This window comes from Gavia stellata, chromosome 36 (assembly GCF_030936135.1).
Source record: "Gavia stellata isolate bGavSte3 chromosome 36, bGavSte3.hap2, whole genome shotgun sequence".
NCBI lineage: Eukaryota > Metazoa > Chordata > Aves > Gaviiformes > Gaviidae > Gavia > Gavia stellata.
This window is the reverse complement of record NC_082629.1, coordinates 1,304,889-1,324,592: the sequence shown is the minus strand read 5'-3', so window position 1 is coordinate 1,324,592 and position 19,704 is coordinate 1,304,889. Positions and strand designations below refer to the sequence as shown.

General features: G+C 49.1%; 1 protein-coding gene across 12 annotated transcripts; it reads right to left on the bottom strand.

Annotated features, from left to right (window-relative positions):
• Nucleotides 1-1,000: 1,000 nt before the first annotated feature.
• ACVR1B (activin A receptor type 1B) lies at nucleotides 1,001-10,376 on the bottom strand. Of its 12 annotated transcripts, XM_059832900.1 has the most exons (9): nucleotides 10,138-10,372; nucleotides 8,614-8,862; nucleotides 7,779-7,780; nucleotides 7,155-7,242; nucleotides 6,599-6,766; nucleotides 5,869-6,025; nucleotides 5,233-5,357; nucleotides 4,449-4,579; nucleotides 1,001-4,253 (listed from the first exon to the last, which is right to left on the bottom strand). In XM_059832900.1, exons 1-9 carry the CDS (start codon nucleotides 10,310-10,312, stop codon nucleotides 4,128-4,130), a joined length of 1,221 nt encoding a protein of 406 aa, XP_059688883.1. In that variant the 5' UTR covers nucleotides 10,313-10,372; the 3' UTR covers nucleotides 1,001-4,127. The 12 variants fall into 12 exon arrangements, with proteins under 12 accessions (XP_059688883.1, XP_059688881.1, XP_059688877.1 ...); XM_059832898.1 differs by lacking the exon at nucleotides 7,779-7,780 and having other exon boundaries at nucleotides 7,155-7,385; nucleotides 10,141-10,375; XM_059832894.1 differs by lacking the exon at nucleotides 7,779-7,780 and having other exon boundaries at nucleotides 6,599-6,877; nucleotides 7,116-7,385.
• Between the last annotated feature and the right edge of the window lie 9,328 nt (nucleotides 10,377-19,704).

Here is a 19,704-nt window from a genome sequence, read left to right as displayed (position 1 = left end):
CTGCTCCAGCTTGGAAGTGCTTGGGAAAGGACAGGATTGAGCCCACCACCCACCCCAAGGCACCAAACTGCTCCCTGGTAAAGGGGTGTGAAGAACATCCCATCCTGTTCCCAAAATCTGGCAGCCCAGGTAGTGGTTTGGCCCCTTGGCCGATGCCGTTCCAGACCTGTTTTCCCACCACATTTTCTAAAAGAGGGGTAAAGACAAATTTTGGTTTAAAAAAAAAAAAAAAAAGGCATATTCTCAACTCACCCGCTGCCTCGATTCCCAGGACAGGGTTAGAGCTTCCCGGGGGCGGGAGCTGCGGACAGAGCTGGAAAGCGAGGAGGGGCGAGCCCAGATGGCGGCTCCCCTCCCCACCACTGCCCTTAGTCTGAGCCCGCGGGGGACCCCAGGCCCCGACGGATTTTCCCCTTGATCCGCTCACAAGGTGCTCGTTGAGGGGAGGCTCTAATTAGGGAGAATTAGCGGGGGCAGTTTGCACAGCACCAGTCGCCCTTTGAGCAAACAGGATTTTATGGGGATGCTGCGCAGTTTGGACTAAGATTTATCCTTCTTCGAAGCTGCGGGTCGGCACGTGCGGAGACACAGGGGATGCTTCGGGCAGCTGCCCGCCGTACCCCCTCCTGCTCCCAGCTCCCACCCCCAGAGAGGGGGACCCCAATTTCAGCTGCTCGTCCCTGCGGGGGACAGAAAGCCCACTGCCACAACCTCTTCTCACCTCTGCTACGACCAAGGCCTCTCCCGAGAGCACAGCGGACGATGGCAGCTGCGTCTCCGCTAATAAGGGGAATATTCCACACTAACATTTGCTGAGCAGGATTCCCGGGGAGATTATTTTAGCCACGGGTGAACAAGCCCCCCCGACACTTCTCTGGGGGCTGGGGGACTATAAGCTCTGCCAGTCCTCGCTGCTCAGTTCCTACCCCTCTACACCACGGCTAACCCTTCGCAGCAAACCACGAAAGACTCCCAACACCTCACGTGAATAAAACAAACTTTTAATAATGTACAGCAGAAATCGACAGCCTTGTTTTATATTAAACAAAAGATTTCCTATATTACATTGTATTTACATTTGCATACTGAAGAGGTAAAGTGTCTAAGTGGCTATTTTACAGTCCATTTCTAATAAAATATACAAAACCAAACAAATAAAAGGGGCAGATTAAGTACCAAGAGATCTGTTCTGAAGCCAGCGTACCACCGATTAACCCTGCGCCACAGACGAGAAGCACAAGCTCCGTACCTCTGCCTCTCCCCAACACGATTTGCCCTCGAGTATTTGACATCTCCCCTCCTCGTTTTGAGCCGCTGCGGAGTCGGTCGCTCATCCTGACCTGTCTGTAGTGTCGGATTTTTTCCACAGTTGCTGCAGCCACCTCTGAGCCGGGCACATTTCAGAGCCGGGCAGCGATTCCTATGTTTGCTACCAGTCAGCTAAGTAAGCACTGCACCTCCCTGGCACATGTTTGTATGAAAAGTGCTGTATAAATGCTACATAGTCAGCGTTCCCATCTCGGATCCTCCTCGGTTTTGACCATCTCGCGATGGCATCTCTCTACAAACAAGGCTTCTTCTGCAATCCTGCTTATAGGGGATACCCTGTCGTCCTGCCCTCACTCCTTTCTAACCTTAACTGGTCTGAAACTGCTCCGCTGTCTGCTGTTTGGTTTAGCGCTGAGGCAGATGCATGTGTGGCTACAGTTGGAGGGGTGGGTGGGTGAGTCAGTGCAAGTTACGTAGCTGATTTAGTGTCCTCGAAAAGCAGCCTGCACATTAACAGGGACGGGAGACTCGCACTCGGCAACGAGAGCCCGCAGTGCTCACGGAGGAGCGTGCGGCAGACGTACCTACCGGTGTGATGGGCTTTCCTACGGCAGTTTATTTCACAGTCGCTAAGACTTCCTCCCCAACCCGCCGGGACGGGCCATCACCAGGGTCCTGTTACAGCAGCTGAGGAGTCTTTAGGGTATCTGTGAAGCGCCCACCACCTCGGTTTCTAAATGCAGAAGGGTTTGGTTAAAGGACATACGGTACTGGAGACACACGGTAACCTCTGGCTGAGATACGAGTCAGAACAAATCGGAAAGGGAAGGGAAGCTGTACATTCACAAAGCGTACACTCCACACTGCTCCGACCAGCCGGCCCTCCCAGGGCAGCTCTGCACCGCCCGACAGCTAAACTCCACGGGAGGATGCAAAATGGCTCCAAACACGATGCAAAAACCACACTCCTCACTTACACAAAGTCACAGACAACATAGGGAGTCTGGGGGAAGACGGACACACGGACAGATACACAGACAGCAGGAACAGAGTGTTTAAAAAGTTAACCCCGGTGGCCGGAGCGGAGATGAAACCTCACCTTACAGAGCAGGCGCAAGGTTTGAGTAGAAACAGTTCCAGTGTAAATCGAGCTGTGTGCATTTGGTTTTTTTTCTTTTTTTTTTTGCAGTGATTTCTTTACAAACAAACAGGTCAAGAGGTAATAATTATAGATTGTTTTTCTTCTCTTATAAAGAATTAACAATATTAAAAAAAGTTAAAATCCAGACCCTCCCATAAAATAATAATAAAAAAATAATAATCAAAACCACTCCAGTTAAAAGTTATGGCTTCAGAGTTATATACCGTAGATACTGACCTAACCACCAAACAACCGGCACTTCCCGGACTGCCTTTAATGACAGCCTCGGCCCTCAGCTACTTCCATTTTTGCTCGGCCCAGCTGTAGACAACAGTCAAACCAACTCTACTTCACCCTGATTCGGCATTTAATCAAAAGAAAATTCATGCAGTTCCCCCCACCCCACAAGTTATACACAGCCACTTCCAGATTATGAGATATTTATATATGTATATTAAAAAGATGGACACCGATTTCCAAACCCACACCCCGCTGTCAGACCCTGCCAAGCGCCGGGTGCCTCTCAGGAGGTGCGGAGCACACCCGGGCACCCAGCCCGCTGCGGCTCAGGCCCTGAGAAGCCTGCCCCACGCTGCCGAGCGCACCTGTGAGGGGGCCTGGATGGTGGATTTGGGAATCGCATTCCTATGAGAACGGTCTCCTGCATTTCCCCATGCCCTGGTCTCCTTCCAGCCGGGCACAGTGCCTGCTCTATCTCTCCCCCCCCAGGTCTCTCTTTCCACCCCACCACGAATTACAAACCCCAGGGGCTCAAGACAAAAAGCCTGGATTCCAGGAGTGAAGTCAGTTCCTCATTTGTTTTGTCTTAAAAAAAGGGAGGGGGTGGCAGTGAGGCAACCTGATGGGAAGTTCCTGCAGCCGGCGTACGGACAGCAAGGCCACAGCACCCATCGGAGAGCTAAGGATCTGGTTTTAAGCAGCCTGTCCAAGCTAGACAATGCTCACTACTCAACAAGGAGAGCACCAGCGCGCACAGCTCAAAAAAAGGACACTCTAGATTTGCACATGCACAGAAAGCACGAACAGAGATGAGCCACCCTACGGGCAGACACTGCACGTCTACGGAAGGAGATGAACAGGCACAGGGGACACGCGCACCTTGCGCATGCATACACCATTGCGCACACTGACAGCCAGTCAGATTTCTGTTTTTGACTTAGAATTTTTCAAGCTTAAGAAAAAGGAGGGAAATGGTTTCATGAAGCTGATAAACTGCTCAGGCTCAGCCTCTCAGAAGGGAGCACCATTTGTTTTGCAAACGCTTTTTCTGCATTTAACGTGCCAGTCCCTGGAAAAATCCTCAGAGTACGGCAAGAAAACCTTCCCTTTCCCTTCCCACTCCCAGCACCTAGCACCCCGGCCTCAAACATTGCCAACGGGTGCACCACGCACACTGAACTTTACAGGGATTTCCATTAAAGAAAGAAGAGTTATGATCATGGCTGAGATCCCTCAGGTTAAGTCCCTCTCAAGTCTTCACGCTGTCAGGAGGTGATCATAAAAGATTTCTGATTGTTTCACACCCAAGCAGGGAAGAGAGCAATTCAAGAGGCTCCGTCACCCCACCTAGCAGCCTGTAGGTCATGCTGTCTGGTTGGTAGCAGTAGATTGGGCAGAAACACGAGGTAGGCCTCCATCACACGTCTACTCTAGCATGGCAGCTTTTGTGCAGTTTCCTCCTGCTGGGGCTCAGAGCCTAGATTTTCACATCTTCCTGGACACTGAGCTGCGAAAGGGTTTTCTTAATGCGGAGGGCGGTGAGTCGAGCCGCTCCATTGGCGTACCAGCACTCTCGCATCATCTTACCCATGACCCGTAGTGCCTAGGCAAGAAACAATGGCAGACGTCAGTGCTCTCCTCTCCCCCGACCCCACGTCGGTCTGCCAGGCTGCTGCTGCCTGGCTGGACACTGATATAGACCTCCACACCTCCTAAAATTGGAGCTACACGTATAGTACTTACTCTTTACTCACCTTATTGAGGGGGAAGAGGATGCAAAGATGAAAGCAGACCTTACCTCATAGCTTTGCCACCAGTTCGGGATATTAGGCCGTAATTTCTGATCACATACGACCTTCCGCATCTCCTCAATAGAAGGATCAGAGGGTACAAGGTCGTAGTACGGAAGCTGATACTCTTCGTGGATACCTGAAAGGCAGAGAAGGGGAAATGCAGTTCCTGGGAGAATGGATCACCACCACAGTGCTCACTGAAGGCAGACCGATACTGGTTTGGACTACATGACTCATTGCTGAGATGCGTCAACACTTTGCAGTTATTTAGAACAGAAACGAAGACTCTGGGATTTGAGTTTACAAGAAAAATTCAGAGAAATAAAATGCAGCTGCCCAAACTGGAACAGAGTCAGCGTGCTGCAGTCAACACCTCCCAGCACAGAGGCAGGGTCATGGAATCTCAGCTGCGCCAAAGGCAGCAGGACTGTCACATGCACCACGGTGCTGCACTCCTGCCTGCAGCTGGATGGGCCAAGACGCTCATTTATACTGAGTCGGGGGAAGAAAGTTACCCACCAAATTGGCACCACCACTTCCTCAAAATCCATCCAAAGGAACATCAGCCAGAGCATTAACCCCCACTTCCCCACACCAGCCAGCCTTATCAGCAGTCGTGGGTCACTTCTATTAACTCCCTCGGTAGCAACACCCACAGATGCATCCTCCCCCAGCCCTGTTCTCCAGGCTCCCCTCAAACCTCACGAACACTTGATCAACAGAAACCACCGAGGCTGGGAAACCATGGAGCGAGCCAAGCCGATGGCACAGGCACACAAAGGGTATTACCTCCTGCGTTGCACCTTCGAGCAATCTCCCAGTAGACCAAGCCTAAGGCATAGATATCGGCACATTTAAATGAATCAAAATGCTTCATGTTAATGGTTTCATCCAAGACTTCAGGGGCCATGTATCTGCAGAATAGAAAAGGAACAGCATGTTAATTTTGAGGGAGGATTCTCCGGAAGACAGTAAATGGCAAGTTTTCCCACACAGCACTTCCCAGCAGACAAAACTCTGCTCTGCACAGCCTTAATCAGAACAGAACTGGGCCCCATGGTCTAACAGAGGGAACAAAGTAACTGAAAAAGAATAGCGAGTTGGAAAAGGGGTAAAAACATCCAAAAGTACATCAGGCTCCAGACAGCAGGCCCCCAAAGGCTTTTGAGAATGCCAAGCTTGTTGTCAAGTATTACATGAGCTCCCTGGTGCTGAGTTTACATAGCTGGCCTACACCTCTCAGCTTGATGGCACCTGGAGACAAAGGTACTGACATCCCTTCAACATCAATCTGGGCACAATGCTGACACTCTGTGAGGGAAATACTTAAGACAGAGAATTTCACCAGTGCTCAACCAGCAGCTCAGGCATTTGCTAGTCACACTCGACGCCTTCGAATGCTGGACGAAAACACCGTTCTCCTACCGTTTGGTTCCGACCCTTTGATTCGGTGCAATATCAATCGTATCCGTAACTGAATCGTGCCGGACAGCCAGACCAAGGTCAGCGATGGCACACGTGCCATTCTTCTTCACCAAGATGTTCTTGGATTTCAAGTCTCTGTGAGCAATCCCCGGCTTTCCTAACAGAGCAAAATAAAAAGAAGCAGGGGTCAAGGTTTGGTGAAATCTGTTAGTCAAACTGGCACAGAGGCAGTACCGGATTTCAGGGCGTTAGTTAAACCCTCAGTGTTGCAACACATTTTCCTGTTTGGATACACTTCAGCGCTGAAGAACAGAGCAGTGCTGACAGCCCGTGGTATGCAAAGGCTCCACTTACACTTCCGAGGCACTGCTGATGCAGTAACATCCAGAGGCCTCAAGAGGGACATAAACTCCATCGTCCCAGGCATCAGACACGTTGATGCGGACGTAAGGAGCTTGTAATTCTGCTGCTGCCTGCGCTAACATCCCACCCAAGTAGCACCAGTTTTAGGATGGGGATGCGAAATGCTGATATAACTCTCAGGAGGTAGCACAAGCCTAACCCGCTATGCAGCCAGCCAAAGCAATCAGTCTATTTCTGGTCAATACTGATCAGATGAATCCTGGCTGACTCAGCCAGCGTTGTGCGTGCAGCACATCAGTCCCCCTTGTCAATTCTGCTTGATTCTCCCCTCAAGAATTCCCAGCACCTTTTCAAACTTTGCTCTTACCCTGAGTACCCACAATCTCCATGTGTAGATGGGCCAGCCCGCTAGCAGCAGACAGGGCGAGCTTGATCATCCCCTCGATAGTCACCGTGTATCGATTAAGGTAGTCAAAGAGAGATCCATGCTCATGGTAATCAGAGACGAGCCACAGCTGAGTCCATGTTCCATTATCTGCAGCAGGAAAGAGACTGCGTTCAGACAGATACAATGCAGGGACAGCACACGACCATTGAGCATTTTGCACCCTATCTTTTTGGTACAGAGGAGAGCTGCTGGGTAAGGCTGCAGCTCAGCAGCCAACCTGGGGGCAAATAAGGTTAAGAACTTCAAGGCAAAACACGACTTTGTAAGGTACAGCTAATGCACCATTGTGCCTCTCAACAACAGCAGTAATTTTACCATCTTTTGGCGAGAAACATTCAAATATGTAGCTATTTGAAAAGCATGCTAACAGTTTTCTATAAGCATTTAACTGTAAATCCAAGTGAAGAAATGCAGCTCCCAAGAGCAGACTGCACACTGGCGAAGTCTCTGCTCTCAGGACTGTGGCGCTTTTTACCTTTGTTATCTGCAGCAATAAATCCCAGGATGTTCTCATGTCGCAACATAACGGTTTGATATATTTCCGCTTCCCTAAACCAGGAACGCTCCTCACGTGAAGAGAAGATTTTTACAGCTACGTCACCTCCACGCCACCTGCCACGCCACACTTCCCCGAAGCGGCCTTTACCAATGATCTCCTGAAGGACAATTGTCCGAGCCACAGTCCGTTGGACAAAAAGCGGCAAACCTACGGACAAGAAATTGGAGGAATGAATGCCTGTTGCAGCAAAAGAAACTCCTGAAACCTCAGAGTCTGAAGGAGAGCATCACCAAACCTAGAAGGCTCTACATTTGATAACAACCACCAGCATAAGCAAGACCCAAACCAGCAAACGGTGGTAGCTCCTGCATAGGGACATGCCATTTGGCTGCTTGGGCAGCATCTGCATATCACTTTGAAGTAGCTTGTAAACCGCCAGTGATTAGGCACAGAGCAGTTGGGGAACTTCTGCTCTATGGCAGATCAAAGTAACTTTAGCCTGAATATGCAAAGAGTGGAACTTGTTGAAGACAGACTCTGCTAAAAAGCAGTAAACCCCCAGAACTTCTCTTAAGAAGGGAATCCTAACGTAGCTGCCACCTCTTACGTAAGCTACAGAGCTCACCCGCGGAGAGTGCGTACAGAAGAGATCCCAAAACATTTTATATATAGCAGATGTGGTGCTAAAGGTTTATTCCCTGGTCAAATATCAGGTTGTTATATTCTCTGCCTCTGTGGATTATCCTACGGTTTCCATCTGCTGCAAAATCCTTTTTTTTTTTTTTAACCTAACTGCTTTCATAGTTCAAAGTCATGAATAAAACAATGACTTCCCTCTCTATTCTGGGGATGATTTCTTCTAAGTGCTACAGTGTAATGCCGTACATCGTCCACTTTGGAAGACCCAAGGATTCTTTGGGATGAAACGGGCTGTGCAAATGCAGTATTTGCACACTGTAAAATTTTCTGCTGCTGCGATCTTCCCCGTTTTCCTGCCAGCTTTGATGCAGGTGACTTCCTGCATCCTCCTTTGAAAGCCAACAACCCACAGGTTAGCAGTTAATGTCTGTTTCCAACCCAAATCCAGTTCCAAGGCTAAATTTGAAATAGATGCAGCCATTCCAGTTATCCTCTTGCGGAACAGGAAGGAAGCTACACAAAACTATCTTTAAACATCAGCAGTTAAGGAGGAACTGAACTATTGCTCTTACCTAGCCTAAGCACCAAACACTGACACGGGGCTGTGGCTACAGCGTCTACCGCGTGACTGAATTTAAAACACGCCCTCCACATTACTCATGACAGGGCAACCCGAACAGGCTGACGAAGCAATGGCCTCACAGCTGTGCAAAGCTGTGGCAACCAGGAGCCCAGAACAGACTACTCCATTACGATTACAAGTTCTCATTCGTCATTACCAGTCATATCTTAATACCTGAGCCAGAGCCAGAGGTGGAGAGATCGTAGACTAGATCTTGCAAGGTCTTATCCTTCGACAGGCACATTTCACAAGAGGGGTCTTCCATGTCCAGCCGCTGACGATTGTGATAGACTCGTTGGTGGTGATGAAAAACAAAGACTACTATGATCGTGACAACAAACACAAGGAAGACGGGTCCAGCAATCACCGCCACTAGCTCCACAGGACCCCAGCTCGACGGGGGTTCGTTATCTTTCAGGTGTCCTTGAGAGGAAAGGGAGGAGAAAACCAGACACTTTTAGAAAACTATCACTCCTTCACAAGCGTTCTTTAAGGACTTTCTTCTTATTTTTAATTATCCTCTCCGAGCCTGGACAATTTTAGATTGCTGTGCCAGGATGGTAGAGGACACATCAAATAACAGCATTAACATGGGACTGATCAAGTCGTCAGGCAGGCAAACTACCGCTAAAAACCCCCAAAGAAGATGATGCTTTAATTCTGGGATCAGGGATTATTGGCACTTGCTATTTAAAAGAGGATGGGAACCTGTTCTGGGCTGAATTTGCTAGAACAGCCTGCATTTTACCTTCCAGAAAAAAACCATCCAGTCAGTAAGGACTCATTCCTCCCTCTTTCCCCTTCGCCCTCTAACAACCAGTGAAGACCTGTACCTGAAGACAACAATTATTTGTCTTTTTGAGAACAGGTAAGACTTCCCCACTTCACCCAAGGAAAATGGATACTGCAGTCTTCATACGACCCACTAAATAACAGCCCAAAATGGAGAGTAACGAGGTATGAGGAAGTACCATGTGCCCTCTCTGTCCCAGGAATTAGAAATAAGCAGACGTTTCCCACACCCTCACTCAAAGGCAGGGCTGCTTCCTCTTCGTGTATTCAGAATCTGTGCACCCCTCCACCCCACACACTTTACTCTGAAGCTGCTGCAATGTTCCCATACTGATGTCTCATCACTGAAAAGATTTGCAGTCCTAGAAGAAGGAAAGCCACTCTATCTGATAAAAGGCATGCTATAGCTCAGCACCGGAAAAGGGATCCAACCTGTGCCCAGGGAACACGCACGGCCCTCAGGCCACTGCAGGCAGAGAGCATCATGCAGCAGAAGTTTGTATTTAACTGCAGATGAACATTGCTGCTGCTGCTTTCAGGAGCCTGTAGGACAGCAGCAGCAGGGCTGATAAGGTGAGAGGAGTCTCATAATACGTAGCTACTGAGTGCAGGTGGGGAAAAAAAACCCCAAACTCCGGAAGCTTCTCCTACCCTAAAGTACAACCTCATCATCTGGTGACATTTTGTCGGCCACAGGGAAGTTCAAGCAACTTCACATTTTCATTTGAAGTAGTTTGTTATTACTTCCACTTTACAGATCAAGGAAATAAACCCAGTGCTCAAATTCACACAGCAACCTAAGGGAAGAAGTGAAAACAGTGCCGAGAACTCCTTATTCCCAATCCCAAATAGGCAGCTTCTCTCCTCCCCACTTCAAACAGACGATTTATTTAGCTCTCTACTCACCACTGGGAACCATTAAATCAATTTTGTTGCAAAAATCAGAGTAGCAGCAGTGAGTATTACGCAGATCTTCTGAACTCAGACAATAGAAGGGTTTCCCAGCAGGAATCAATTTTGCTTCAGGAATGCAGGTCCGAACATGATGTTTAACACCATCCAGGTTGAAGACCGAGACCATGCACGCACCATCCGTTTCACACGTGGAGTTTGCTTGTTTGCAGTCGGAGCACAAACATGTCAAAGCTGCAGAAATCAAAACAAGACCACCTCCTTAAAACCCACCAGAGACCACATGCTCAGACAAGAGAAAACTTTCTTCTTTAAAATTTCCCATTTCAGAGGGAACAGGCCATTCTTAAGCTCAGTAATTAGACTTTAGGAACAGTACAAGTCATACTCAGTATTTCAGACCCACAAGAACCCAACTGAAGCACAAAATGCAACACGGAAGCAAAGGAGCCTTTCCAGAAGATGACTCCCCAGACAGCCCTTTTTCCTGTCCCTGTTGCAAAACCTAACAGAGATCACCCAAGTCATCCCTGCAAACTAGGCTAGATTTTACCGAGATCCACTCCCAACCCAATCTAAGGTCAGAATTCAAATTGAAACCAACAATTACTCAAACTGACAGACTTGATTTCACCTGGTCTGCCTGTCCAGGCTCCCTCAGCTACGCCAAAGACGAGCTGCCCATTACAGGTTAGTGAGAGACGACCACCCCAGCTCGTGGGAGACAACAAGCAGTTGGCAGATGCCAAAACAAAACCAATTCAAACCGACTACACAAGCCAAGCGTGCTACACCCAACTAGATCAGTCACTTATTTAGTAACTGCTTTCCTGAACCGAGACACTACCTTGGGTCAAATACATTCCTGGCTTTTTGCCTAGTCGCCATGAAGATTATTTGGGTAAAGAGCGAAGAAGAAACTCCAAGGCAGATTCCCACATTTTTCCACCTCCCAGCTGTCAGTGTGCTTTTCTCAAGCTGCCTGAAAAACTGTAAGCAAATCCCCAGGCATCGCCATCCTTGGGAACAAAGAGCGAATACAACAATGTCAAGAAGAAGGGTGGGGCTTGTTTAGCAGCACGCAGTATTTTCTTCAGCTTTCATCAGATCTTTCAGCCTCCCCGGAGGGATTCAGAAACATGTACTTACCCGCTGCAGAAATGGTCTTTCAGGTAGAGAGAGTTTGAAGAAGTGTTTTAAAAGATACAAGTGCCACAGTTAACTCTCCCCAGCCCAACAGCTAAATCCTCTACATCTGCTTGTACCCTCTTGGTTTAAAGACACAAACCAAAGTCACTGTCGACACTCGTGTGTGTGTGTGTGCGTCAGCCACCTTCCCGTGGGGCAAGGGAAATGCCAAGCCCTCAGTCATACCGTCTCTGGCCACCCACAGATTTCAGGAGATTCAAGGATATTCATGGCACTGGAAAAGCCTCTTGCTCCCAGCCAGCAGACGGTCCAAAGCACAGCGGAGAGTTACGCTGCTGAGGGCACATTACCTTGAGCTTAACGAAAACCAAGCAGGTTCTGATCAACTTCAGGGTTCCTCTAGGAGGAAGACACCCATTATGCCTTATCTCCAGTGTCCTAGGTAAATCAGTTAGGCTAATTGCATTACTATTCACTTAATTCTCTCTGGACACTGTGCTCTTCATTTCCTAGCTGTTGTTGTGAGCTGCTTAACAGCTCAAAGGTGGGCTGCAGTATTTCAGACAGGCTAAATGCAGATGCTGGTGAGTTTTGAACCAACAGATTCAAAACTGCAGAAGCAGTAAAAAGCCAGTAAAAGACAGAAGAGCTGTTAAGTGACACGTTTTTAAAAAGCACCATGAGCAAATGTAGCTTATTACTACGTGCTTAGCACAGGCCAAGGAAAAGGGACATAGACTAGAAAACGGACAGAGAAGACCCTGAGACTGAAGCATATTGAGAAGGGTGGAGAGCACCATACCCATCGATTATGCAGCTTTTAAGGGGAAACTTTGTAATGAAAGGAAAAAAAAGCCACTAATGTTCAACTTGACAAACAGCTCCAAGTACACCGTTTTCCCGTGGTCAGCAGAACCCAGAAGAGACAATTCTTCTGAAAAATGCACACACTTCAGGGAACAAAGGTTGGTTATAATGGAGTTTTTATGAAAACAGGAGAAAGGAAAGAGCAGCCAGGGCACATTCCTACCTTCAAGTATACTTAAAAGGAAATAGTGTTTTAAAGCATCTCCTTTATTACTTTATCAAAAACGCACGGTACAAATTAAAAACATTTAAACCACAAACATTTCATCATGTAGGCTCTTTTCAACTCGATTTAGATACAGCAAAACTGAACTTGGTTCCTGTTAGACTTACTGCTAAGGACTCAAACACAAGATATAGGCTATGGCAATTTTGCTTCCAGAAGCTCAGAAGCAAACAAAACACTTCAACACACTAATAAAACTGGTTTTGTCAACTTCTTACTGAAGTATCTGGCCTGAAATTAAGCATCCCTTTGAGAAGGAAAGCAGAGGAGCTGGTTGTATCTGCTCAGTTTCATTTGTAGAATTAAAAAAAAAAAAGAATCAGTTTACCTGCAAGGTATGATACTAGAGCCCCAGCGCACAGGGACAGAGCAAGAAGATCCTTATCTGTTCTGTGCGGAAAGCAGAAGTTTCCTGCTAAGGAGGGGTATGCCCCACAGAGCACGGCCTCATTTCACCTTCTAGTGGTGTCAGCTGATGTTCCCTCTTTGGGACAACTACTCTTAAGAGCAATTCTTACAGTTAGCCCCTCAAAAACCCCTACGGTAAGGAGAGACGCATGAACAAAGAAAATTAAGCCTTCAGCACACGTATGTACTTCTGCTACACCTTTCACGAGAGACCCTCAAGGGGCTTTCTAGATATTCCAGTCCATAACCTCCGGGCTGCAGGCAGGCACTCAAATTTCATGAAAGATGGTCAGATCCCTAGGTAAATGCTGAAGTCCAGCTCCAGCCTTCCTTGCACAGCCAGGAGTCGACTCTGTCTTTATTTTTATTGTGAAAAAGCCCAGAATAGATGTCTACCATTGCTACAGCCATATACTCCCTAAGCATCACCTACTGCTGGCTGCCAGTGCTGCGGCAAGAAGGGCCCCGCTCCTGAAGGCACCGGCCGTGCCAGGGAGGAAAGGCCTGTCTGCACTGGGGCTCGCCGGGAACTGGGGAGCTTCCGGTGAGTGAAGAATTACAGGGCAACCCACGCGGGTCCAGCATTTCAAGTCTGATTAACCAAAGGGAAAATTTTTCTCATATCAGTAACACCAGAAGGCAGGAAAAAGCAACTGTTGTTTCCCCTTGGGTGGGGGTCAGAAAATGGACAGGTACGCAGAGCCCCCCCACCGGGCATCTCTCGGGTGCTCCTGAGAGCAGCCAGGGACGCCTGAGCGAAGGAAATGGAGACAGGGGTGAATAGAAGCATTTTTCATGCCAACAGCATTCTTTTTATTTGGGAAGAAAAGCTCCTATTGAGCAAAATATATAATCTACTTAATACAAGAAACCAACTGGACTGAAGAAAATAGATGGGGCAAAAGAAAACAAAAGAGCAGTTCACACAGCCAGGGCAGCGAGTTCCCCTCTCGCAGAACGCCTGGGGATGAGTCTGCATGGAAGGTGCTACAGAAGTTGGCAGCAGAGTCTGCTCTATCTGCTCAGCACACTCTTTCTGACATTCTGCTCAGAGACAAACCCAACCCTTCAAAGAAGCTGTTTAAACAAGCCTAACATTAAGCTGCAGATCCTCAGAATGAAAGCTTTGTTCTCACTCAAGAGATGGATCAGGTTGGTATTTATACTGAAGCAAACCCTCACTGCCATTTAATCCAAGGCAGAGGCAGGCGGTCGCAGCATCAGTTGCAGGAGCGAGCCAGCCCAGTGCCGGTCCTCACCGCTCTTCCTAAAAACCGGAGTGGTCAGTCGGCACTGCCGGAAGACAAACTCTCCTGATCCTCGACTATCGCAGCCTGGGGCTCGGCTCCCAGGCCGGGTGCTCCTTCAAGTGACCAGCTTGAGCCCAAGAGGTGCTTCTGCTCCCCGCAAGGTACCCAGCAAGGGTCACGGGTTACAGGCAGCAGCAGGATTGCTCCTGGCAGGAACTGGGGGCAAGGAGGTATTTGTATCCCTTTGCATTAACTACAGCAGAGAGGAAAAGAAGTGAAGGCCCTCTGTACCAAATCCCCCCATTAAAGGTGATGCGTATTTACAAAATGAATCCAAACAAACAGGTGGGGGTCCAGGGATTAGAGCTCTAGGCTCCAGGGAGACTAAAATATTAAGCTCTGACAGTCAAAGAACACTTTTTTTTTCCCCCAGCAACTATCTGAGCTCATTTTGCACATATTTATTCTCGCACAGGATTGCATGTGTCAAGATGTCTCTGCAGCTAGACAGGAGAAAGTTTCACAGCAAAATCTAATGTAATGGTGTTAACCACCTTTTGGAATACGTTTTCCAAAATCTCCTGAAGCTGTGCTACGCAAGATGACATTTTCTCAGGGCTAAGCACTACCTGATCAAGATGTATTAAGATAATTAACCTGAAGATGATCATTGGTAAAATTGCCAATAACCACCCACGTATTTACCAGATAAACAGATTTTTGCAGAGATTGTAAGCTGCTGTTCTTTTTCAACAGTTTGAATCGAGGCTGGAAGAACAATGATTCCCCTGACTTCTGAGCTTTTATAAGGCTCTGGAACAGGAGCTGCAATTTATTACGTCTCTCTACAGCACCTAACTTAATGAGACCCAATCTGGTAGTGATGTTTTAATGCTGCAGCAGCGTAACGTTAGCAAAAGAAATGGAAAACAATTGGGTTTGTACCTCTGCTGTTTCTTTAGATTCTATAATGGAGAGGGACATGTGTAAACACGCTTGGAAGAAAGAAATACCTTTCAGTGTTTCGCTATATGCTGTGCCGAAATAAATGAAGAATAACCTTTATCACAGAGTGTTTTGCCCAAGAGCAGGTTAGGAATAAAATCCATTCCCTTGCGGCAAGAGAGCAGAGGTCTGTTCCAGGAGTCCCTTTGTGCTCCTCGTTCAACCGCACCACCCCAAGAACCGTGCTTCAAGAAAACAACCAGGGCTTCATGTTCAAAAGGCAGGGATGAGGAGACTCCAAGCCACCTGATGAAGACTTTAAAACCAAAGATTTACTTTCTATTATATTCACCTCCGTTCTCCTGCTGCCTGGCGTCAACAACTGGGGTTCCTACATCTCTCTCTAGGACATATCCGAGTCCAAAATGCCCACCTTGTACAGCGCACCAGTATCTTCCCCAAGCCCCAGAGTCAGCTCACCTACACGCACCGTCTCCAAAATTAAGTGCAAGGCCAGTTCTGGCTGCTCACACGGCCCCCATTTCCTTACAAAGGAGCTGAAGAAATGAGCACAGATTTGCTCTTCTGTAGATACAGTATGACCACATCGAATATCTTTCCTACATCTCGCTTCCCCATTGACTTCTCCTACTTTTGGATCTCAACATCTCTTTTGCTCCTTGCTGGTGCTTACGAAATCTACTGACCCACTGCTGCTGAATGAAACAGAGTTAAAATTAGCTGCAAAGTACTATGAAAAAAGTACTTTCGCACAAGTCATCCAGAAACTAAAAATTATACTAGGATATTTAAAGTTGGAAACAAGAGTCCCAACTTTTTCAAGCTGGCTGCAGTCCCCTGGCACAGGCTGAACCTGACATGAACACATCACGGCTGACTAGAAAACATCACTAAATGGAAAAAAAAAAAGACAGGAAGAATGAGCTCTCACCTTTAAAGTGAAGAGCTTTCCCTGCATCTACTCAAGTAACACAAAAGGAGAGCTTCTACATGAATTTTAAATAAGCGAATTGACAGGAGTCTCATCATTAATAAGTTAATTAAAAGAAGCCTTGACATTTCTGCTGCTGTTGCTCTTCAACTCAGAAAACAGACATATGGCTCCAAACTCCCTCTCCAGGCTCTGGTCTGACACCTATTTTGTGTTTTGACTTGTTAGGAAACCAGTCTAGGAGCCACCCATACCATACCAGTACTGTGGAAGAAAGTCCTGCAAACCAGCCGCATGACAAGGCAGATACACAGATCATTACTGATGGCTTTCAAGACTTAAAATCGATGCTGTGTATTCTTAGGCAATTGGCACATGCTTTTTTGGAGTCTAAATAACAAGTTGTTTAATGTGTAGTCTATACACAGCAGTCCACAGGTTACTTCCAAGAAGCCCACAGAAGGCAGCAAGAGCTAGAAAAGCAAGCCTTTGTCAAGGGGCTTTAATGCGCAGTGAAGTCCGCTTTTCTGATGAAAAAGAATAAATACAGGTCCACAATCAAAGAAAAGGGAGGCTGGAAAGCCAGTGGCTTAAATAATCACGATAAAAGAGTGCTCCCAGCCCTGTACGACTGCTTACACACGAGGGTCTGACTCTACAAGCTCAGCACCAGCGAACATTTCATCCCTGTAATACCACTGCAGCTTTCTCCCTCGAGACGAGCAATTCCTTCTCGGTCTGCTTAGATAACCACGCTGGCTGTGCCGTGGAGAACATATTTCCACTGGTCAACACCCAGTGAACTTTGCTTGCTGTTAAGAGAATTGACGTTTTACTTCACTCCTTTCGCAATAGCGATTTCCGGAGCATCCACTACTGGCAGCGGACGGCGTACCCGGGGAAAAAAAAAAAATCCAAGCTGTCTGGCCAAGGAGCTGAAGGAGTTCAAGAATGCTTGTTGGACACTGTTTTTAATTTCCAGTCAGAGGAGTCTTTCTTGGAAAGTTGTAAGACATAACTTATGGACCACGCGGAGTTTGCCTGATTTAACCGGGTAAATATTTTAAGCAGGTGTTAATAATAAAATCTGCTGGCCCAAGATTGTTCCCCACAGTATTCTTTTGCTTTATTCCAAGCACGCAAACAAAGCCTACCTACAACCACCCTGTAACCATCGCTGCAGAGGCACCTTTTCCTTTTTTTTTTTTTTAAAAAGGAAGGAGCGGGGGGGATGTTTTCTACTCTGTTTACCGACACACACAGAGGTTCACAGCTCCCAAGTGCCGTAGAAATTAGGATGGTTTTCCAACCCACCCTGAAATAAGCAGCTGTTAAGACCTCTTGAATAAAGCACAATAGTAAGGGCAGTCCTTGCTGGCTGAGGAGGCACACCGAGTGTGCATCATGGCTGCTCAAGCAGCAAACAATTCAGTGCCCGTGTTCCCTGCCATCCTGCCCCCAGCTCCACAAACGCAGCTCCCTCGCGCCCTTGAAGCCAGGCTGAGCTCACACCTTTTACCCGACAGTGCAAACAGAAACGTACAGCACGCACCGAGCGGAAACAATAGCCAGCCATACAGAGCCCGGTATCAAAGGCACTGATAGTCAGCTGAGTTTCCCGGAGATACACAGTCAATTGGCCCTTTCCTGTTTATTGTTATTATTTTTTTAATACACACCAGCTGTATATAACATGCGAAGTCTGAGAGTAGATGTGCGATGAGTCTCATTTTGTCCTGCTTTGCCATTTAGCACAGGAAAGCTGAAGCACCTTCCTAAGGCTGGATTTTACTTTAGGTTAAAACAAAGCCCAGCCACTCTCCCCTAAAGCACATTTGTATTACCAGATTCAACAGGACTCGCAAATACACCCCTAACCTACTGCCCTCGTGGGGTTTTAAAGCCATTTTCTGTAGCTAACAAGTCCAGATCTGTACGCACAAAGTTATTACCTTCTGACAGTCGGCTGGTAATACATAACACGAATGGCAAGAGGATTGGGGAGGAGAAAAATGTTTCAGTGCAGTTCCTGTTGGAACAGGTACCTGCGTTACACAAGCAGCGATCTCCCCCGATAGCCACAGAGAGACAGACTGCACGGTGAAGCCTCGGACGCTGGAGAGACCACTGCCACCAGCCTGTCCTCTGTCCCGGCCAAGAGGTGCTCTGACATGCTTCGGGCCCATCCGGCTCTGGGGAAAAGAGCCAATCTCTTTAAAAGTGTGGAGCTGATACCTCTCGCTCTTCCCCCAGGAAGCGGCAGTGGTTCCACCCCCCCCAGGTAAAGAAAAAGGATTGCCACAGAGCAAACAACCGAAACAAAGAGTGTTCCCTCACTCACCTCCCTCCAAACAAATATTTACAGTTGTTACAGTCCAGAGGCACAGGGTTTTAGAAAGGTTTCTTTTTAAAAAAACACAAACAACACAGGTTCCAAGAGACTATGTGTTAAGCACATGCTGCAATCGCTGGTGCCTGGGGGGCTGCCAAAGCCCCCCCTCAGCCGGGTCAACAGGCAGATGAGAAGAGGCCACCAACTCCCGCGGTCTGACGGAGCCTCAGTGACAACATGGTGGCACTTCCCAGCCCGGGGCCGATCTGCCCTCCCAGTGCCTGCCCCATGCCAAGCCCCTGCTTCCCAGGGCCGCAAAATACCCCCGGTTACCCATGCGCCCAGGCCCCCCAACACACACAGACCCCACCAGTTCTTCCTCAGTGCGGGAAAAGCCCATGAATTTCAGTTTCCTTCGTTATCTCCAGAAGACAGGCTGGAAGACTCCCAGTTCTCTTCCCAGCCAAAGCCAAGGCGAGCGGGTGCCTCCTCGGAGCATCCCCCTGCACCGCACAACTCCCCGCTCTCCAGCCCCCATCCCCAATTGCTTCTGCCCCCCCAGACGCACAACTGTCCCCTCTGTGCAGAGTATGGCCCCCCCAAACGAGCTCAAAGGTGCCCTTCACACCACGCACCCTGACAAATGCCGCCCTGCGAGCCCCCCCAGCCAGGCTCGACCCCTGCCCCGGGGGCTCGGTGCTACCCGGCACACCGGGGACCCAACCCTACACCAAGTCCTTGATGCCTCCAGAGACCCCCCCCACCCCATGGATCCCCCCTATTCCTTCTCCCCACCCCGAAACACCCGCCTCTGCCCCCCCAAGGCCTACCCGCACCCCCACCCCAAACCCCTCAGGGCCCTCCCCGTAACCTAGAAGAAACCTCCAGGCCCCCAAACCCTCTCGCACCCCCTTTCCCTCCCCGGACCCCCACCAAAACCTCACCCCCGGCCTCAACCCCCCCCTCACTTGCCCCACAGCCCCCCCGGGCCGACCTCACCCCCAGGCCCGGGCTCGCCCCTGGCCTCCTCAGCCCCCCCGCATCGCCTCCCCCCTCGGTTCCCCTCATCGATCCCCGCTTCCCCTCACGATTCCTCCCCGGTTCCCCTCAGCACCCCCCCCCAACCCCGGTTCCCCTCACGGCGCCGGGCGGGGGCGGGGCGGCGCGCCGCCATGTTGTGCCCGGTGCGGGCCGGGCCCGGGGGCCGCCACTCACCGCGGGCCCCACCGAACGCCCCGGCCAGGAGCAGGACGAGCAGGACGGCGGCGGCGGGCAGCGACGGGGGGCGGTGGGCGCGGGGTGGCGGCGGAGGGGCGGCCATGGCGAGCGCCGCGGCCTCGGTGCCGAGCGGCCGCCAGCGCCTGCGGGAGGGGCGAGCGCCGGCGCGCGGCCTGAGGGCGGGGCAAGCCTTAAAGGGGACGGCCCGCGCCGC

Bases quoted from the DNA above. Each gene is read 5' to 3' on its own strand.
- ACVR1B (XM_059832894.1), bottom strand. From the start codon at position 10,312: ATGGTCTCGGTCTTCAACCTGGATGGTGTTAAACATCATGTTCGGACC. The intron at 6,026-6,598 runs GTAAGAGCAAAG...TTGCTCTGTTAG, and splicing joins GGAGATTGTGGGTACTCAGG to GAAAGCCGGGGATTGCTCAC. The intron at 4,580-5,232 runs GTAATACCCTTT...TCTGCCTTTCAG, and splicing joins TCGAAGGTGCAACGCAGGAG to GTATCCACGAAGAGTATCAG.